Here is a 13251-nt window from a genome sequence, read left to right as displayed (position 1 = left end):
ACAAAGCAGAAATCTTTACTGTGTAGTAGGCTACCTAACAAGACATGATAAATCCAGAATATCACACTGTGATATTGTATTCAGTGAGACTCCTTTTAAAACCAGGAACACAATGGTATTTCAGATATCTGTTACCATCTATTCCTGTTGTTTATGGAGCTTGTTATAAATATAAATAAACAGAAGGTTCTTTCTGGAACCTTCATGTGGATTTTTTTGTTAAGGAACCAAAAATGATTCCCCTACCACATTGGTCTGAAGCACCACTTTGACACCTTTATTTTAAAATGGAAAGCTCAGGACTCCTGCAATAATTCAGGGGTTTTCCGATATGATTCATCAACACTCGAGACGGTGTCCTAGATGCTGCAGGCCGGACCGGATGGCTTATGCTATGTTAAGTTTAATGAAAAACTTATCCAATTTCAGTCTCTTGGTAAATCTGAATCTGCCATCTTTATTTATTTATTATGCATTTGGGTTTTCTCCTATAGCAGCTCACAGGTAGTGGGGTTCTAGTGGCCAAAGAGCTGAGCTGTAGAGCAGACTCCGCACTCCCTAAGCATCAACTGAGTTAATGCTATAGAACACCCTCAAGCCCGCTTTACATGTTTCACAGTTCTGGAGGGTGGAGCCCATCCCAGCAACATCGAGCTCAAGGCAGGGTGACTAATTACCCAATAGACACATAGCTGATTAGCCCTGGTATGACAGGCTATTTACAAAATGAAGATTATATATATATATATTTTTTTTTTTAACCAAAGTACAAACTCCTTACAGTCTTCATTTCTCTGAAAAGCCCTCAATAAATTGTATTAATCCAAACCTATCTCCAATAATGAAGTAAAACATTAATGGGAGAAACATTTGTTCAAAAATCCAAAAAGGATTTTCAGTATAACAATGCCTGTGTCATGCATCAAACATACTTACCGGATTTTTAAAGTGCTTAATTAATATGCTCAGCGTGACAGACATTGAATACAATAAATAATGTATTATTTGTAATAAAAAGCTAGAAAATTAGTTTAAACACCTATACAATAAAGATGGGAAAATATACAAAAATGAATTATTCCTTAGACTACAACATATATGATCCATAAGTTCTTTGCAAAACACCTGCATCTTTAGAAAATAGAGCTGCAAAATCTCTGAAACATTCCTATGATGATCATTTATCAGTACTGTTAAATATTATTCTATGTAAGACTAATTTTATTCTCTTACATTTTCTACAAATCATTTGCTAAGAAGGTTTAATATAAAATTTGCTCTATCAGATCAGGATCTTTTTACTTTTACTTTAAACAAACTGAAATAATTGCTTAAAATTCATGAACATAAAAAAGCATTAAGCATTGACAACTGCTTTTCTTAACTTTTTAGTAATGAGCTTTATAAATTTGGTTAATAGAAAAAGCATTATAAAGAAGTGGAGTCATCACAGGGTTTCTACATGATCATTATTGTCACAGAGTACACTGAAATTCTTACTTGTATGTGTATGATTAGTGAGGTGAACGACATGGCATACAGACATTTTATAAATTATCCACAGAAATCATTTGAAAAAACAACACATTTTCAGATTAAGAATTATTCTATATCTGCCATGTCCATTACAATATTCTAGTCATCTTAAAACAGAAGATCCAAGAGGACAGTGGGAAAAAGATCTCTCACTCAACATATCAGAAAACGAGTGGAAGGTAGCAATGCAGAGAATTCATTCAAGCTCCATACGCGCAAAGCATACAATGATTCAACTCAGAATTATATATTGAGCACATCTGTCTCGCTTAAAACTGTCCAAAATGTTTCCAGGGCAAGATCCAACCTGCAAATGCTGCAATCAAGTTCCAGCCTCACTGGGTCGCATGTTTTGGGCCTGCACCAAATTAACATCATTCTGGACCAAAATCTTTAAATGCCTTTCAGACAGCCTTTTGTGTCACAATCCCTCCTAACCCATTAACAGCTGTGTTTTGGTGGACTCCCAGATGGGCTTAAAGTGGAGAAGGACAAACAAACTGTAATGGCCTTTACTACACTATTGGCACGTTGACTTATCTTGCTCAACTCGAAGAATCCTAACTCTCCTCTTTTAAGTCAGAGGGTCACTGATGTTATATACTGTTTGAAATTGGAAAAAAATCTAATTCTCACTTAGAGGATCTGTGCAGAACTTCTTCAAAACCTGGCAGGATCTAATCAATAATATTTTAGATAGATAGATTAATAGATAGGTGGATCGCGTTGCATTCAAAAAATTTTTTTTTAAATGTTAGTCTATCATATATCCTCCCTATGGCATTTGCCACTTAATTGACATACACGGCGGCCAGTCTGAGATCTCTTTTCTTCTAACACACTGGTCATCCCACATGCACAATCAAACGCGTGAACTACTGCAAAACTCTGGCTATCTAAGTGATCTAGTTAGCCTTCCAATTTACAGTATATCGACTAAAGAAGAGATTTAAAAAAAAAAAAAAAGTTACTCAAGTAAATAAAACAAAGTAAATGTAACTCGTTACTACGCACCTCTGATACTCAATGTATGTAGTTTTTGGCTTGCTATGTAAATATATATAACATTTTTAATGTAGGTAGATCATTTTGACCTAGTCATTTTAAAAGTAGCTTGCAAGCCAAAAAAGTGTGGGCACCCCTGGTTTAGAGTAAGCTGTTAAAGCACTGAGGAAGTAATTCTCTTCCCATTTCTTTTTCTTCTCCATTTATCTTTATCCACCTATTAAACTCATCAATTTTAAGTTTTACTCCGTTGGCCATGCTCTCTTTCTCAGGGGTGGGGGTTGATTTGTTTTCAGTCCTATCCATCCATTATCCAACCTGCTATATCCTAACTACAGGGTCACGGAGGTCTGCTGGAGCCAATCCCAGCCAGCACAGGGTTCAAGGCAGGAAACAAACCCCGGGCAGGGCGCCAGCCCACCGCAGGGCACACACACACACATCCACACACTAGGGACAATGCACTGTGGGAGGAAACCCACGCAGACACAGGGAGAACATGCAAACTCCACGCAAGGAGGACCCAGGAAGCAAACCCAGGTCTCCTAACTGCGAGGCAGCAGTGCTACCCACTGCGCCACCGTGCCGCCCATTTTCAGTCCTATTTTTTGTAAAAATGTATCTATTTGTATGGAATAATTACAATAAAATGAATAAAATTGAAAATAAAAAACTGAAGCGGGAGTTTATTTTTTAGAATTTTAAGGTGTTATACAATATCTCACTGTTTCACTGTCTCACTTGAATGACATATTGGGCAAAAAAGAAAAAATACTGTAAATGCAACCTAAATGAATTGTCAGTCTTAGCAGAAATAAGTTATTTACTGAACAAAGAGGGATAAAATTAGTTGTAAAATTGCACAAAGAGCTGCAAGGCACCAGTCCTGCATGAATGATTCGATAAAATTATACTGCAGGACCAACAACACGTCTTGCATGGGACTACGCTCTTTTCTTAACTTATTTAAAAAGTGCATTATGAAATACAATATTGTTAAATAAACTATATACTGTAAAATTAGACTGTACATGTTAGCAGTTGCATTGCATAATTTAAAACTTCTATAAAATATAGTTTTCATTGCATAAAGCACTAGTCAGCATGAAATGAAAATCCTCTTTTACTTGATTTATATAGCAGTAGTTGAGCAGGGTCAGTACAATGACATCAAATCAGTCAATCAATCAATCAACATTTATTTATATAGCACATATTCATACAAACAAATGTAGCTCAAAGTGCTTTACAAAATGAATAGAAAAATAGAAGACACAATAAAAAATAAACATAAGTCAACATTAATTAACATAGAATAAGTAAGGTCCGATGGCCAGGGTGGACAGAAAAAAAAAAAAAAAAAAAAACTCCAAAAGCTGGAGAAAAAAAATAAAGTCTGTGGGGTTCCATATCATAGCTGAATAATAAAAACAAGACAAAAACTAATTTAACATGCATTTCAAAATGCTGCTATGTAACCTGCAAAATACCTGATGCATTATATAAAATAAAAATGAATTAACTAATTTAAAAAGAGAAAAAACATCAATTAGAAAGTTCAACACAATAACATGTCAGCATTACAGCGTACAAGCTTTGATGGAACTATTTTAGTAGTTTTAAACAACTCCTATTAAGTGTTCTTAGGATGGAAGATGCTATATAAAATAAAATTCAATGGCCAGTTTAAAAAATAGTGAAAAAAATCATTAAAACAATTTGAAATAGGGTTTAATGCAGTAAACAAAATACTAACCCTACAAATGTAATGTTGTCTTTTTCTGCTTGATGAATTACACATAATGTAATATTCTGAAGCCTACTTAATCCAATAAAGGAAAGTAGCTGGCCAGAGCCTATGCTGAAAGTAACCACAAATGGGGTGATAATCCATCACCAGCAAATGATAATCAAGACAAACAGCAGTATTACATTTCCATAGAAAGTTGAATCCTTGGCAGACAAAGTTGCATCAGTTTACAGATTTTCCTAGCTGGAGCAGTGACATATTAAGTCTTGAGTAGTAAGCCACACTGACGGATTAGCCACCTCATTATGTTTCCTGTAATGTGTAGAAATTGAACGAGTATTAAAAGACAAAATAATGTCCCTACCTTGCAAAAAGTGAAAAAAGGCACATGCCTTTCCAACATGATAGTCCATACACAGTGAATGCCAATTTTTTGGAAATGTGGGGTACTAATTTGATAACCTTACATAATTGGTTAAGAGAGAAACAACAGAAGACACAGCCAACCGTGTCCAAAAATCACTTCAGCTAGAAGGTGTCCATGTTTGACATGACCCAATGGAGTCACCAAGGAGTATGTTACTCCTGTTCCAGAATGTGCATTATGATGGAAGTCCATCTGCCAAACACAACTTCACATTCCATCTTTTAGCATAAAACTGAACTTCAAAGTGGACAGTCTGAAATACCGTGGGATTGACACAAGGTTTGGGACATCTTTGTACCACACAAAGTGTCTTCTCAATGTAGTTGACAGTATGACATTTTATGAAGTATACAAGACTAAATTTACACATACAGGTATAGAAGATATTTATGGAACAGAAGGCTGTAATCTTTAATGGGAATACGACAAAGTACCCTCACACCACGTAAAATGACTTAAACACAGGGTGCACTGTATTCCACCATTTTAATTTTTATGTCGGACAATCATCATTTTATGTGCCTGTCATCAATACTCTCTCATCTTTTCCTGTTCATTTTCTTAACTGTGCATCCATCTATGAGTAAGGCTTGCAACAACACCTGCATTTTAATACTTTTTTATATATAATATTAGAACAGGCCATTCACCCTAATAAAAACTTGACAATTCTTTTCAACAGTCTTCTCCAAAAGAACATCAGGTCATGTTTTAAAGGTCCCCAAGGTCATACTATCTTCCACACTACTTAGTAATTTATTCCATGTTTGTTTGCTTCTTTGTGCAGAGAAAAACTTTCCAGCGTTTGAATTTCCACTTAACAGGTTTTCATCTGTGTCCCTATGTTCTTTTTGAAGACCTAATTTTAAATTAAACATATGCAGTTCCTTCAGCCTTTCCTCATACCTTGCAGTTCCACAATCAGCCTAGTCACTGTTCTGTGGACTTTCTCAAGCGCTGTTTTTTCTTTTTAATAAACTGGAAACCAAAACTGCATGTAGTACTCCAAATGAGGCTTTACTACTGCGTTATAAAGGCTAACTATAACCTCTGTTGACTTGTACTTCATACTAAAGGGTTGCTATTTAAACCTAACATCCTTATAGTTTCTGTCCACTGTCTAGATGTTGATAGCAACCGGTCCACCATATCTCTCAGTTCACTCTCTCATAAGTGTTACTTTCAAGTTTCTGACCTCCCTTTGTGTATTCAAACCTAACAGTTCTACTTCCTACATGTAATACTTTATATTTACTTACATTAGACTTCATCTGCCATAAATCTACTAAAACTTGCATTCTGTCTAAATCTCTCTTTAAAGATTTGGTTGATTCTAGATTATCTGCCATTTTCATATTCTGTCATTAAGTAAAGCTCTGAAAAGATAACAAAATACAAATCTATAAAGGCAGGCATACTACTATCACATAGCAAATTAGGTAGAAATTGTACTTATTAATCATATCTAATATTTAACAGAATGCTCATCTTTCTGGAGGCACGTGCACATTTTTAAAATCCTAAAATACTGAAAACTGTGGTCTGTCTGTGATGGGGGTTATATGGTGGCAGGGTCATCAATGTTTATATTCTGCAATGTTTTTAAAAACCTCTGAGAGCCACAACAACATTTATTTCTATGGTACATTTTCATACAACGGATGTAGCTCAAGTGCTGGATGTCAAAGAAACAGCTACAAACATTGTAACTTGTTACACTGAAAGTCACAATAGCAATATAAATATTGTGTTAAGTATTTGTATGTTTTAATTGCATGAACTTTGTTTAATTTTAACTGTATTTGTAAAAGCAGGCAGCCCACTGGTAATAAGAATCTGCTGATCACATCTCCTGCTTTTTGCTGTTACAGAATATGTTGCGCATGTGAAAAAAAAAAACTTCAATCAGTATGTAATGTACTGTATGCCTAATTACTAGCATACAGTGGTGTGAAAAACTACTTGCCCCCTTCCTGATTTCTTATTCTTTTGCATGTTTGTCACACAAAATGTTTCTGATCATCAAACACATTTAACCATTAGTCAAATATAACACAAGTAAACACAAAATGCAGTTTTTAAATGATGGTTTTATTATTTAGGAGAAAAAATCCAAACCTACATGGCCCTGTGTGAAAAAGTAATTGCCCCCTTGTTAAAAATAACCTAACTGTGGTGTATCACACCTGAGTTCAATTTCCGTAGCCACCCCCAGGCCTGATTACTGCCACACCTGTTTCAATCAAGAAATCACTTAAATAGGAGCTGCCTGACACAGAGAAGTAGACCAAAAGCACCTCAAAAGCTAGACATCATGCCAAGATCCAAAGAAATTCAAGAACAAATGAGAACAGAAGTAATTGAGATCTATCAGTCTGGTAAAGGTTATAAAGCCATTTCTAAAGCTTTGGGACTCCAGCGAACCACAGTGAGAGCCATTATCCACAAATGGCAAAAACATGGAACAGTAGTGAACCTTCCCAGGAGTGGCCGGCCGACCAAAATTACCCCAAGAGCGCAGAGACGACTCATCCGAGAGGTCACAAAAGACCCCAGGACAACGTCTAAAGAACTGCAGGCCTCACTTGCCTCAATTAAGGTCAGTGTTCACGACTCCACCATAAGAAAGAGACTGGGCAAAAACGGCCTGCATGGCAGATTTCCAAGACGCAAACCACTGTTAAGCAAAAAGAACATTAGGGCTCGTCTCAATTTTGCTAAGAAACAACTCAATGATTGCCAAGATTTTTGGGAAAATACCTTAAGGACTGATGAGACAAAAGTTGAACTTTTTGGAAGGCAAATGTCCCGTTACATCTGGCGTAAAAGGAACACAGCATTTCAGAAAAAGAACATCATACCAACAGTAAAATATGGTGGTGGTAGTGTGATGGTCTGGGGTTGTTTTGCTGCTTCAGGACCTGGAAGGCTTGCTGTGATAGATGGAACCATCAATTCTACTGTCTACCAAAAAATCCTGAAGGAGAATGTCCGGCCATCTGTTCGTCAACTCAAGCTGAAGCGATCTTGGGTGCTGCAACAGGACAATGACCCAAAACACACCAGCAAATCCACCTCTGAATGGCTGAAGAAAAACAAAATGAAGACTTTGGAGTGGCCTAGTCAAAGTCCTGACCTGAATCCAATTGAGATGCTATGGCATGACCTTAAAAAGGCGGTTCTTGCTAGAAAACCCTCAAATAAAGCTGAATTACAACAATTCTGCAAAGATGAGTGGGCCAAAATTCCTCCAGAGCGCCGTAAAAGACTCATTGCAAGTTATCGCGAACGCTTGATTGCAGTTATTGCTGCTAAGGGTGGCCCAACCAGTTATTAGGTTCAGGGGGCAATTACTTTTTCACACAGGGCCATGTAGGTTTGGATTTTTTCTCCCTAAATAATAAAAACCATCATTTAAAAACTGCATTTTGTGTTTACTTGTGTTATATTTGACTAATGGTTAAATGTGTTTGATGATCAGAAACATTTTGTGTGACAAACAAGCAAAAGAATAAGAAATCAGGAAGGGGGCAAATAGTTTTTCACACCACTGTATATATGCATGTATGTATGATGCTGAAATGGTGTCTATACAAGTAGAAATGTTTATGTATGCTGGACATAGGTGTACTGTATGTGTGTATGCTAGAAATGACTGCAACAGGAACCAAATTTTAGGCCATGCATCAACTCAGATAATGTCATTTTGCAGAGCACATAGGTTTGACCAAGAAGAACAAGAGAAGTGAGAGCCATCACAATGATGACCACAACTGAATTTGACAATGAGGAGATTCAGCGACAATATAGCCACATCAACACACGCTGGGAGCTATCGGATGAAGAGCTTGACAATGACAACAGCTCTGCCAGACTCTTTGAAAGGTCCAGGATCAAAGCTCTAGCAGGTAAGCAATACAAAAAATTTCACAAACTTGTGTGCGGGTCATGTACAATCATTTCATTAAAACCAAAAGTGAGGAACATAAGTCACTTACATAGTTGAAGTGGGCAGTTAGCTTAAAGTTAGGAGTACTGTATAGTAAAATTGTCTGCTCTATAGTTAACAGCTACCATCAAAGTTTGGTTTCAATCATAGACAATAAATTAGCTTTTGTTCACATTTTGGACACGAGAAGGTTTTATGCTGCCATGCAAATTACACACCAAAAATAAAAGTATTTAATTTCATGTAAATATCTGATGGATTTAAGAGAAGCTCTTTGTGTAATTCATAAAAACTGATCATCTTTTTTTATCTCTAAGGGTTAAAGCACCACCTAGTGGTATAATGATTATCTTGTTCATTGGAGTTAATGTGGAAATCATCAATGGTTGGTTGAACATTTTAGCTTTTGTTCCTTAATTTTACGCTTTTCACACTAGAATAAGAATTGTTAACAAAAAGAACTATCACACAGGCTAATGAGCTGCTTGTAATAATATTATGAATTAAGTATAAATATCCAATAATTTAAATTCCCAATATTGGATCCAAATCAGTGTGTGACCCTGGGCAAATGAATTTGCCCACTTCTGTAGAAAATAAATTTATTATGCACTCAACATGTGTAAAGTGAGTTGAAGAAAGCATCACCTAAAAAAACTGCTCATTTAAACTTAAATGTAAAATGATTAATGTTAGGTCTGAAAAAATAGATTTTTATTTGATTTGGTATATTTTATTAATCCCTTAGAAGAAACTGTCTTTGACATGGCCTATATTTTTTTCTTTTTATGGATTTATATATATTTGTAAAAGTGTCAGTCTTGTATCAAAGAGCCACTCTGCTTAGATCTGCTGCCTCACAGTTTTGAATCCCATAACCTTCACTATTTATGTAAAGGCTGCACATTCTCCCCATGTGCACAGAGGTGCTGCTCCCACTATTCTGTGTTTTCTCTCATTCCATTACGCTACCTGCTACATTAACTGGTGACTCTAAACTAGCCGATGTGCCTGGAATTTGCATTGGACCCTGATATTACAGGTATAGGAAATAGGAGACTTATTGATTTGTAAAGCACTTCACTAAAGTGCTCACTATTGCAGATCCTATTGCAAATAATTATTTTAATGCTACTGAAGTTATTGCAGAGTCTGCTATGAAAGACAAACACATAAATGTAACATACATCAGATTAAACCACATCCTTGACAATACTGCACTCTGATAACTTTCAGGCAACACATTATTTAGCCGAAGTCTGTCTAGAAATGTGACTGGGGTTCCTTTCTGCACCTGCACAGTGCTTTACTGTGACTGAAACTGATGCTGTTTGTCATCTTTAGAGTAATCAGAATTTGTTTTTCTTTTTAGCAGTTCTCATGTGTATTTGAAGGTAGATGTTGGTATTTATTTATTGAGCTTCTATATAATGCTAAATTGCCCCCTTAGGACAAATAAAGATCTATCTATCTATCTATCTATCTATCTATCTATCTATCTATCTATCTATCTATCTATCTATCTATCAGTGCCTATTGTTTCCATCTATCTATCTATGTTTCCATCTATCTATCTATCTATCTATCTATCTATCTATCTATCTATCTATCTATCTATCTATCAATGCCTATTGTTTCCATCTATATATCTGATTATTATGAGTCATTGCACAACATAAGAAATGGTTAAAGAACATCCTTAATTCAGCTTTGCATTAAAGGTACTATATAAAGAATGTCTGCTTTGTATACTGTTAAGTTTCTGAGAGTGTGTTGCAGTAACAACACTACATAAAATAAAGACTGATTAAAGAAAATTTTATATTTTGCTTTAAAATATGATTTATATTAAGTAAAAACTGATTACACTGTAGAGTATATTCCTGATGTTTTTTCTGATACTGCTGTTATATAAAGATTGTTGAAAGCACATTTCTGACAGCGTTTTTTACCAAAGGCACTAAATAAGAACTGACTGCACTGCAAATTATATTTATGAAAAGTACTTCCATAAAGTATTTTCTTAATTTGTGATCTGGACTTGGGATGGAACTTGGGTGTCTGTTTTGGCAGCATAAGGCATAGCACACAGACAGCAGGCAATTTCAGAGCACCAGTCAACCTGTTGCCAGTACCTGCAAAAACATTGGGACAAAGAGGTCTACTCAGCAACTGTGACACAACATCACCAAGCACTGTGCCACTACACCACCCTAAAATAAATATATAGTTATAAAAAACATAGATATTCTGTAGAGAACAATGAACTGACAACCTTGTAGTTTCCAGTTCTACTCTGGAGCCATTAAAACAATATGCCTTCTTACAGTCAAACATTTTGTCCAAGCAATAAAGTCAATTAATCAATTGGTCCCCTTATCTCAAAGTTGGTAAAGCTATCCTGGCAGCACAAGAATGTCACTACTTCACTGCCAGTACAGCTCATTTTCTACGTATGAAAACATATATTTCACATGTGGTTCAGGAGGACATCTACTCTTATGAGGTGTGAATCAGTGTTTATGTTTGGTTTGCAAACTTATCTGCCCACACATATACACACACAGGATGACATTTAAGCAGAGATTCTTTATTATTAGAGTCATTTTCCAAATGTGTTGCTATGGATACTGCCACAGAGTATCCACAATTGCCTAGAAGACTCTCATTAAACACTAAATGTGTGAGATGGCCTTATCGGGATAAATTACCTGTAGATTATGTCATATTGTCACTTGGCTTTCCTAAGCAGAACCCTGAACAAGGCTGACACAAGGTTGCAAGCAGCAATACTGAATATTCAGGCAAAAAGAAGTAATATAACAATGGTGGATAAGCAATAATTCTGGATGCTTCCTAAAAGTCCCTTATTTTATTGGTGCTGATATTGCCCTGTTAAGGCACTTGGTGCCTTGTGCTTATTAATGGTTGATGTGACAGGATCAATCCCTTACTGAATAAGCAGAATGTCCCCAAACATGATTTGGATTATCATATACAATCTCTGCCTTCCAATAATTGTGACTCAGAGTGAATTTTTAATGTCTGTGATGTAACCAGATCTGGATTGGGTTCAGGTAGGACTTGGAAAAAGTAGGGAAAAACAGATCCAATTAAAAAACTAACTTGGAATTACATATAGCTGCTTCTAGGCCAGAGAAATATAAATATCTTTCCCCATTGATCTTTATACATCATTGGGCATGAGGCAGACCACTGAGTGCAACTGTAGTTGGTAAGCACACCTCTTAATTTCAGGCATTTCTTTGGACAGAGGCGGCAGGATTCCTGAGCTTCCACATTGACTGACTGAAGCAGATGCTGTCTGATAGTGGCCATGCCTTAAGATTTTTAAATGAGTAGCTAGTCCTTGAATATAAGCAAGCTTATTTGTTTGTGTAGTGTTGCTGTTTGAATATAACAATCAAATCTGAAAGTATCTGACTGAATTTCTATGTTTCTTAGCTCTGGAAGGATTCAGACTAGTGAAAGGCCGTCCAAACATATGTGTGTGTGAATAATGGGTATTATCTAAATACACTTGAATAGTTGACACTCAGTTAACAAGGTAAAAAAAAAAAAAACAGTTGAGGACGCAAGTATAAAAAATAAAGAGACAGAATGTCATCAGTTTGTGACATCGTTCTATAATATCCTGTAGTTTCAGGGAAACATCACAATATATATTATAAGCCATCATAATACTGTATATATTATAAAATACATGAATGCTAGGGAGGACTGTCTCAACAGTGTAATTGAAAAAAGTGGTTAAAACAAATGATCAAAACTTTCGAAGGAACCAGAGAAAAAAGTGAAGAGTTTTCTCCAGGCTTCGTCATTAACCTGCATCCTCAATGAAGAGAGTGAAAAAGAAGAGAAGAGTGTCACTTACATCAGTTAATTTTCATACACCCAGAAATTCAGCACAATGTACCATACCATTCTTTCACTTTACAGTGAACAGCATGAAAGGTGACTCCTAAGGGTATCCAGGACAGTTCAGAAACTGTTTTAGTCCTAAGCATATGTCCATCTCAAACCACTTACTAAACAAAATATTTTGTAACAATAACCCATCCCTAAACTCATCCTGGCTGCATATGAGAGGTAGGTAGTTTGGCTGTCTCATGACTAAGACCTTGGATTGTCTCTGTGGAAAATAAAGGTTAGATAATTGAAAGGTTGTTGATTAAACCACACTGTAACCGTTTCAGTCACAACCACTGAGTCAATCAGCTTGTTAGTAATCCACTTAAACAAACCAGTAAAGGGCTGTGTGACAGCACTCATTATAAAAAAAGGATGCTATACAATATATGATATGTTCAATTAAATTCCAACCATAGACTCTATGGATACTAGCAAGATGCTCAAATAGCCAAAGCTCAAATTAAAAGATGAACACATTTAAACTGTATCTGTAAATGGCCTTCAAATAGTGTTGTCTATGGAGTGGTGCTATATAGAAATTATAAGGCTGCCATTTTAGTCCACACTACTGATTTATTGTATGATCATTGGCCACGGTGGCGTAGTGGGTAGCACTGCTGCCTTGCAGTAAAGAGGCCTGGGTTTGCTTCC

General features: G+C 36.0%; 1 protein-coding gene across 1 annotated transcript in view; it reads left to right on the top strand.

Annotated features, from left to right (window-relative positions):
- Window positions 1-13251, top strand: part of sptb (spectrin, beta, erythrocytic) — a 180115-nt gene that overhangs the window by 35137 nt on the left and 131727 nt on the right. Inside the window, exon 2 of the mRNA XM_039741459.1 lies at window positions 8431-8626. Coding sequence (XP_039597393.1) covers window positions 8479-8626 — 148 coding nt within the window. The 5' untranslated portion in view covers window positions 8431-8478. The remainder of the gene's footprint in view (window positions 1-8430; window positions 8627-13251) is intronic.

Source organism: Polypterus senegalus, chromosome 18 (assembly GCF_016835505.1).
Source record: "Polypterus senegalus isolate Bchr_013 chromosome 18, ASM1683550v1, whole genome shotgun sequence".
NCBI lineage: Eukaryota > Metazoa > Chordata > Cladistia > Polypteriformes > Polypteridae > Polypterus > Polypterus senegalus.
This window is presented reverse-complemented; position numbering and strand designations above follow the sequence as displayed.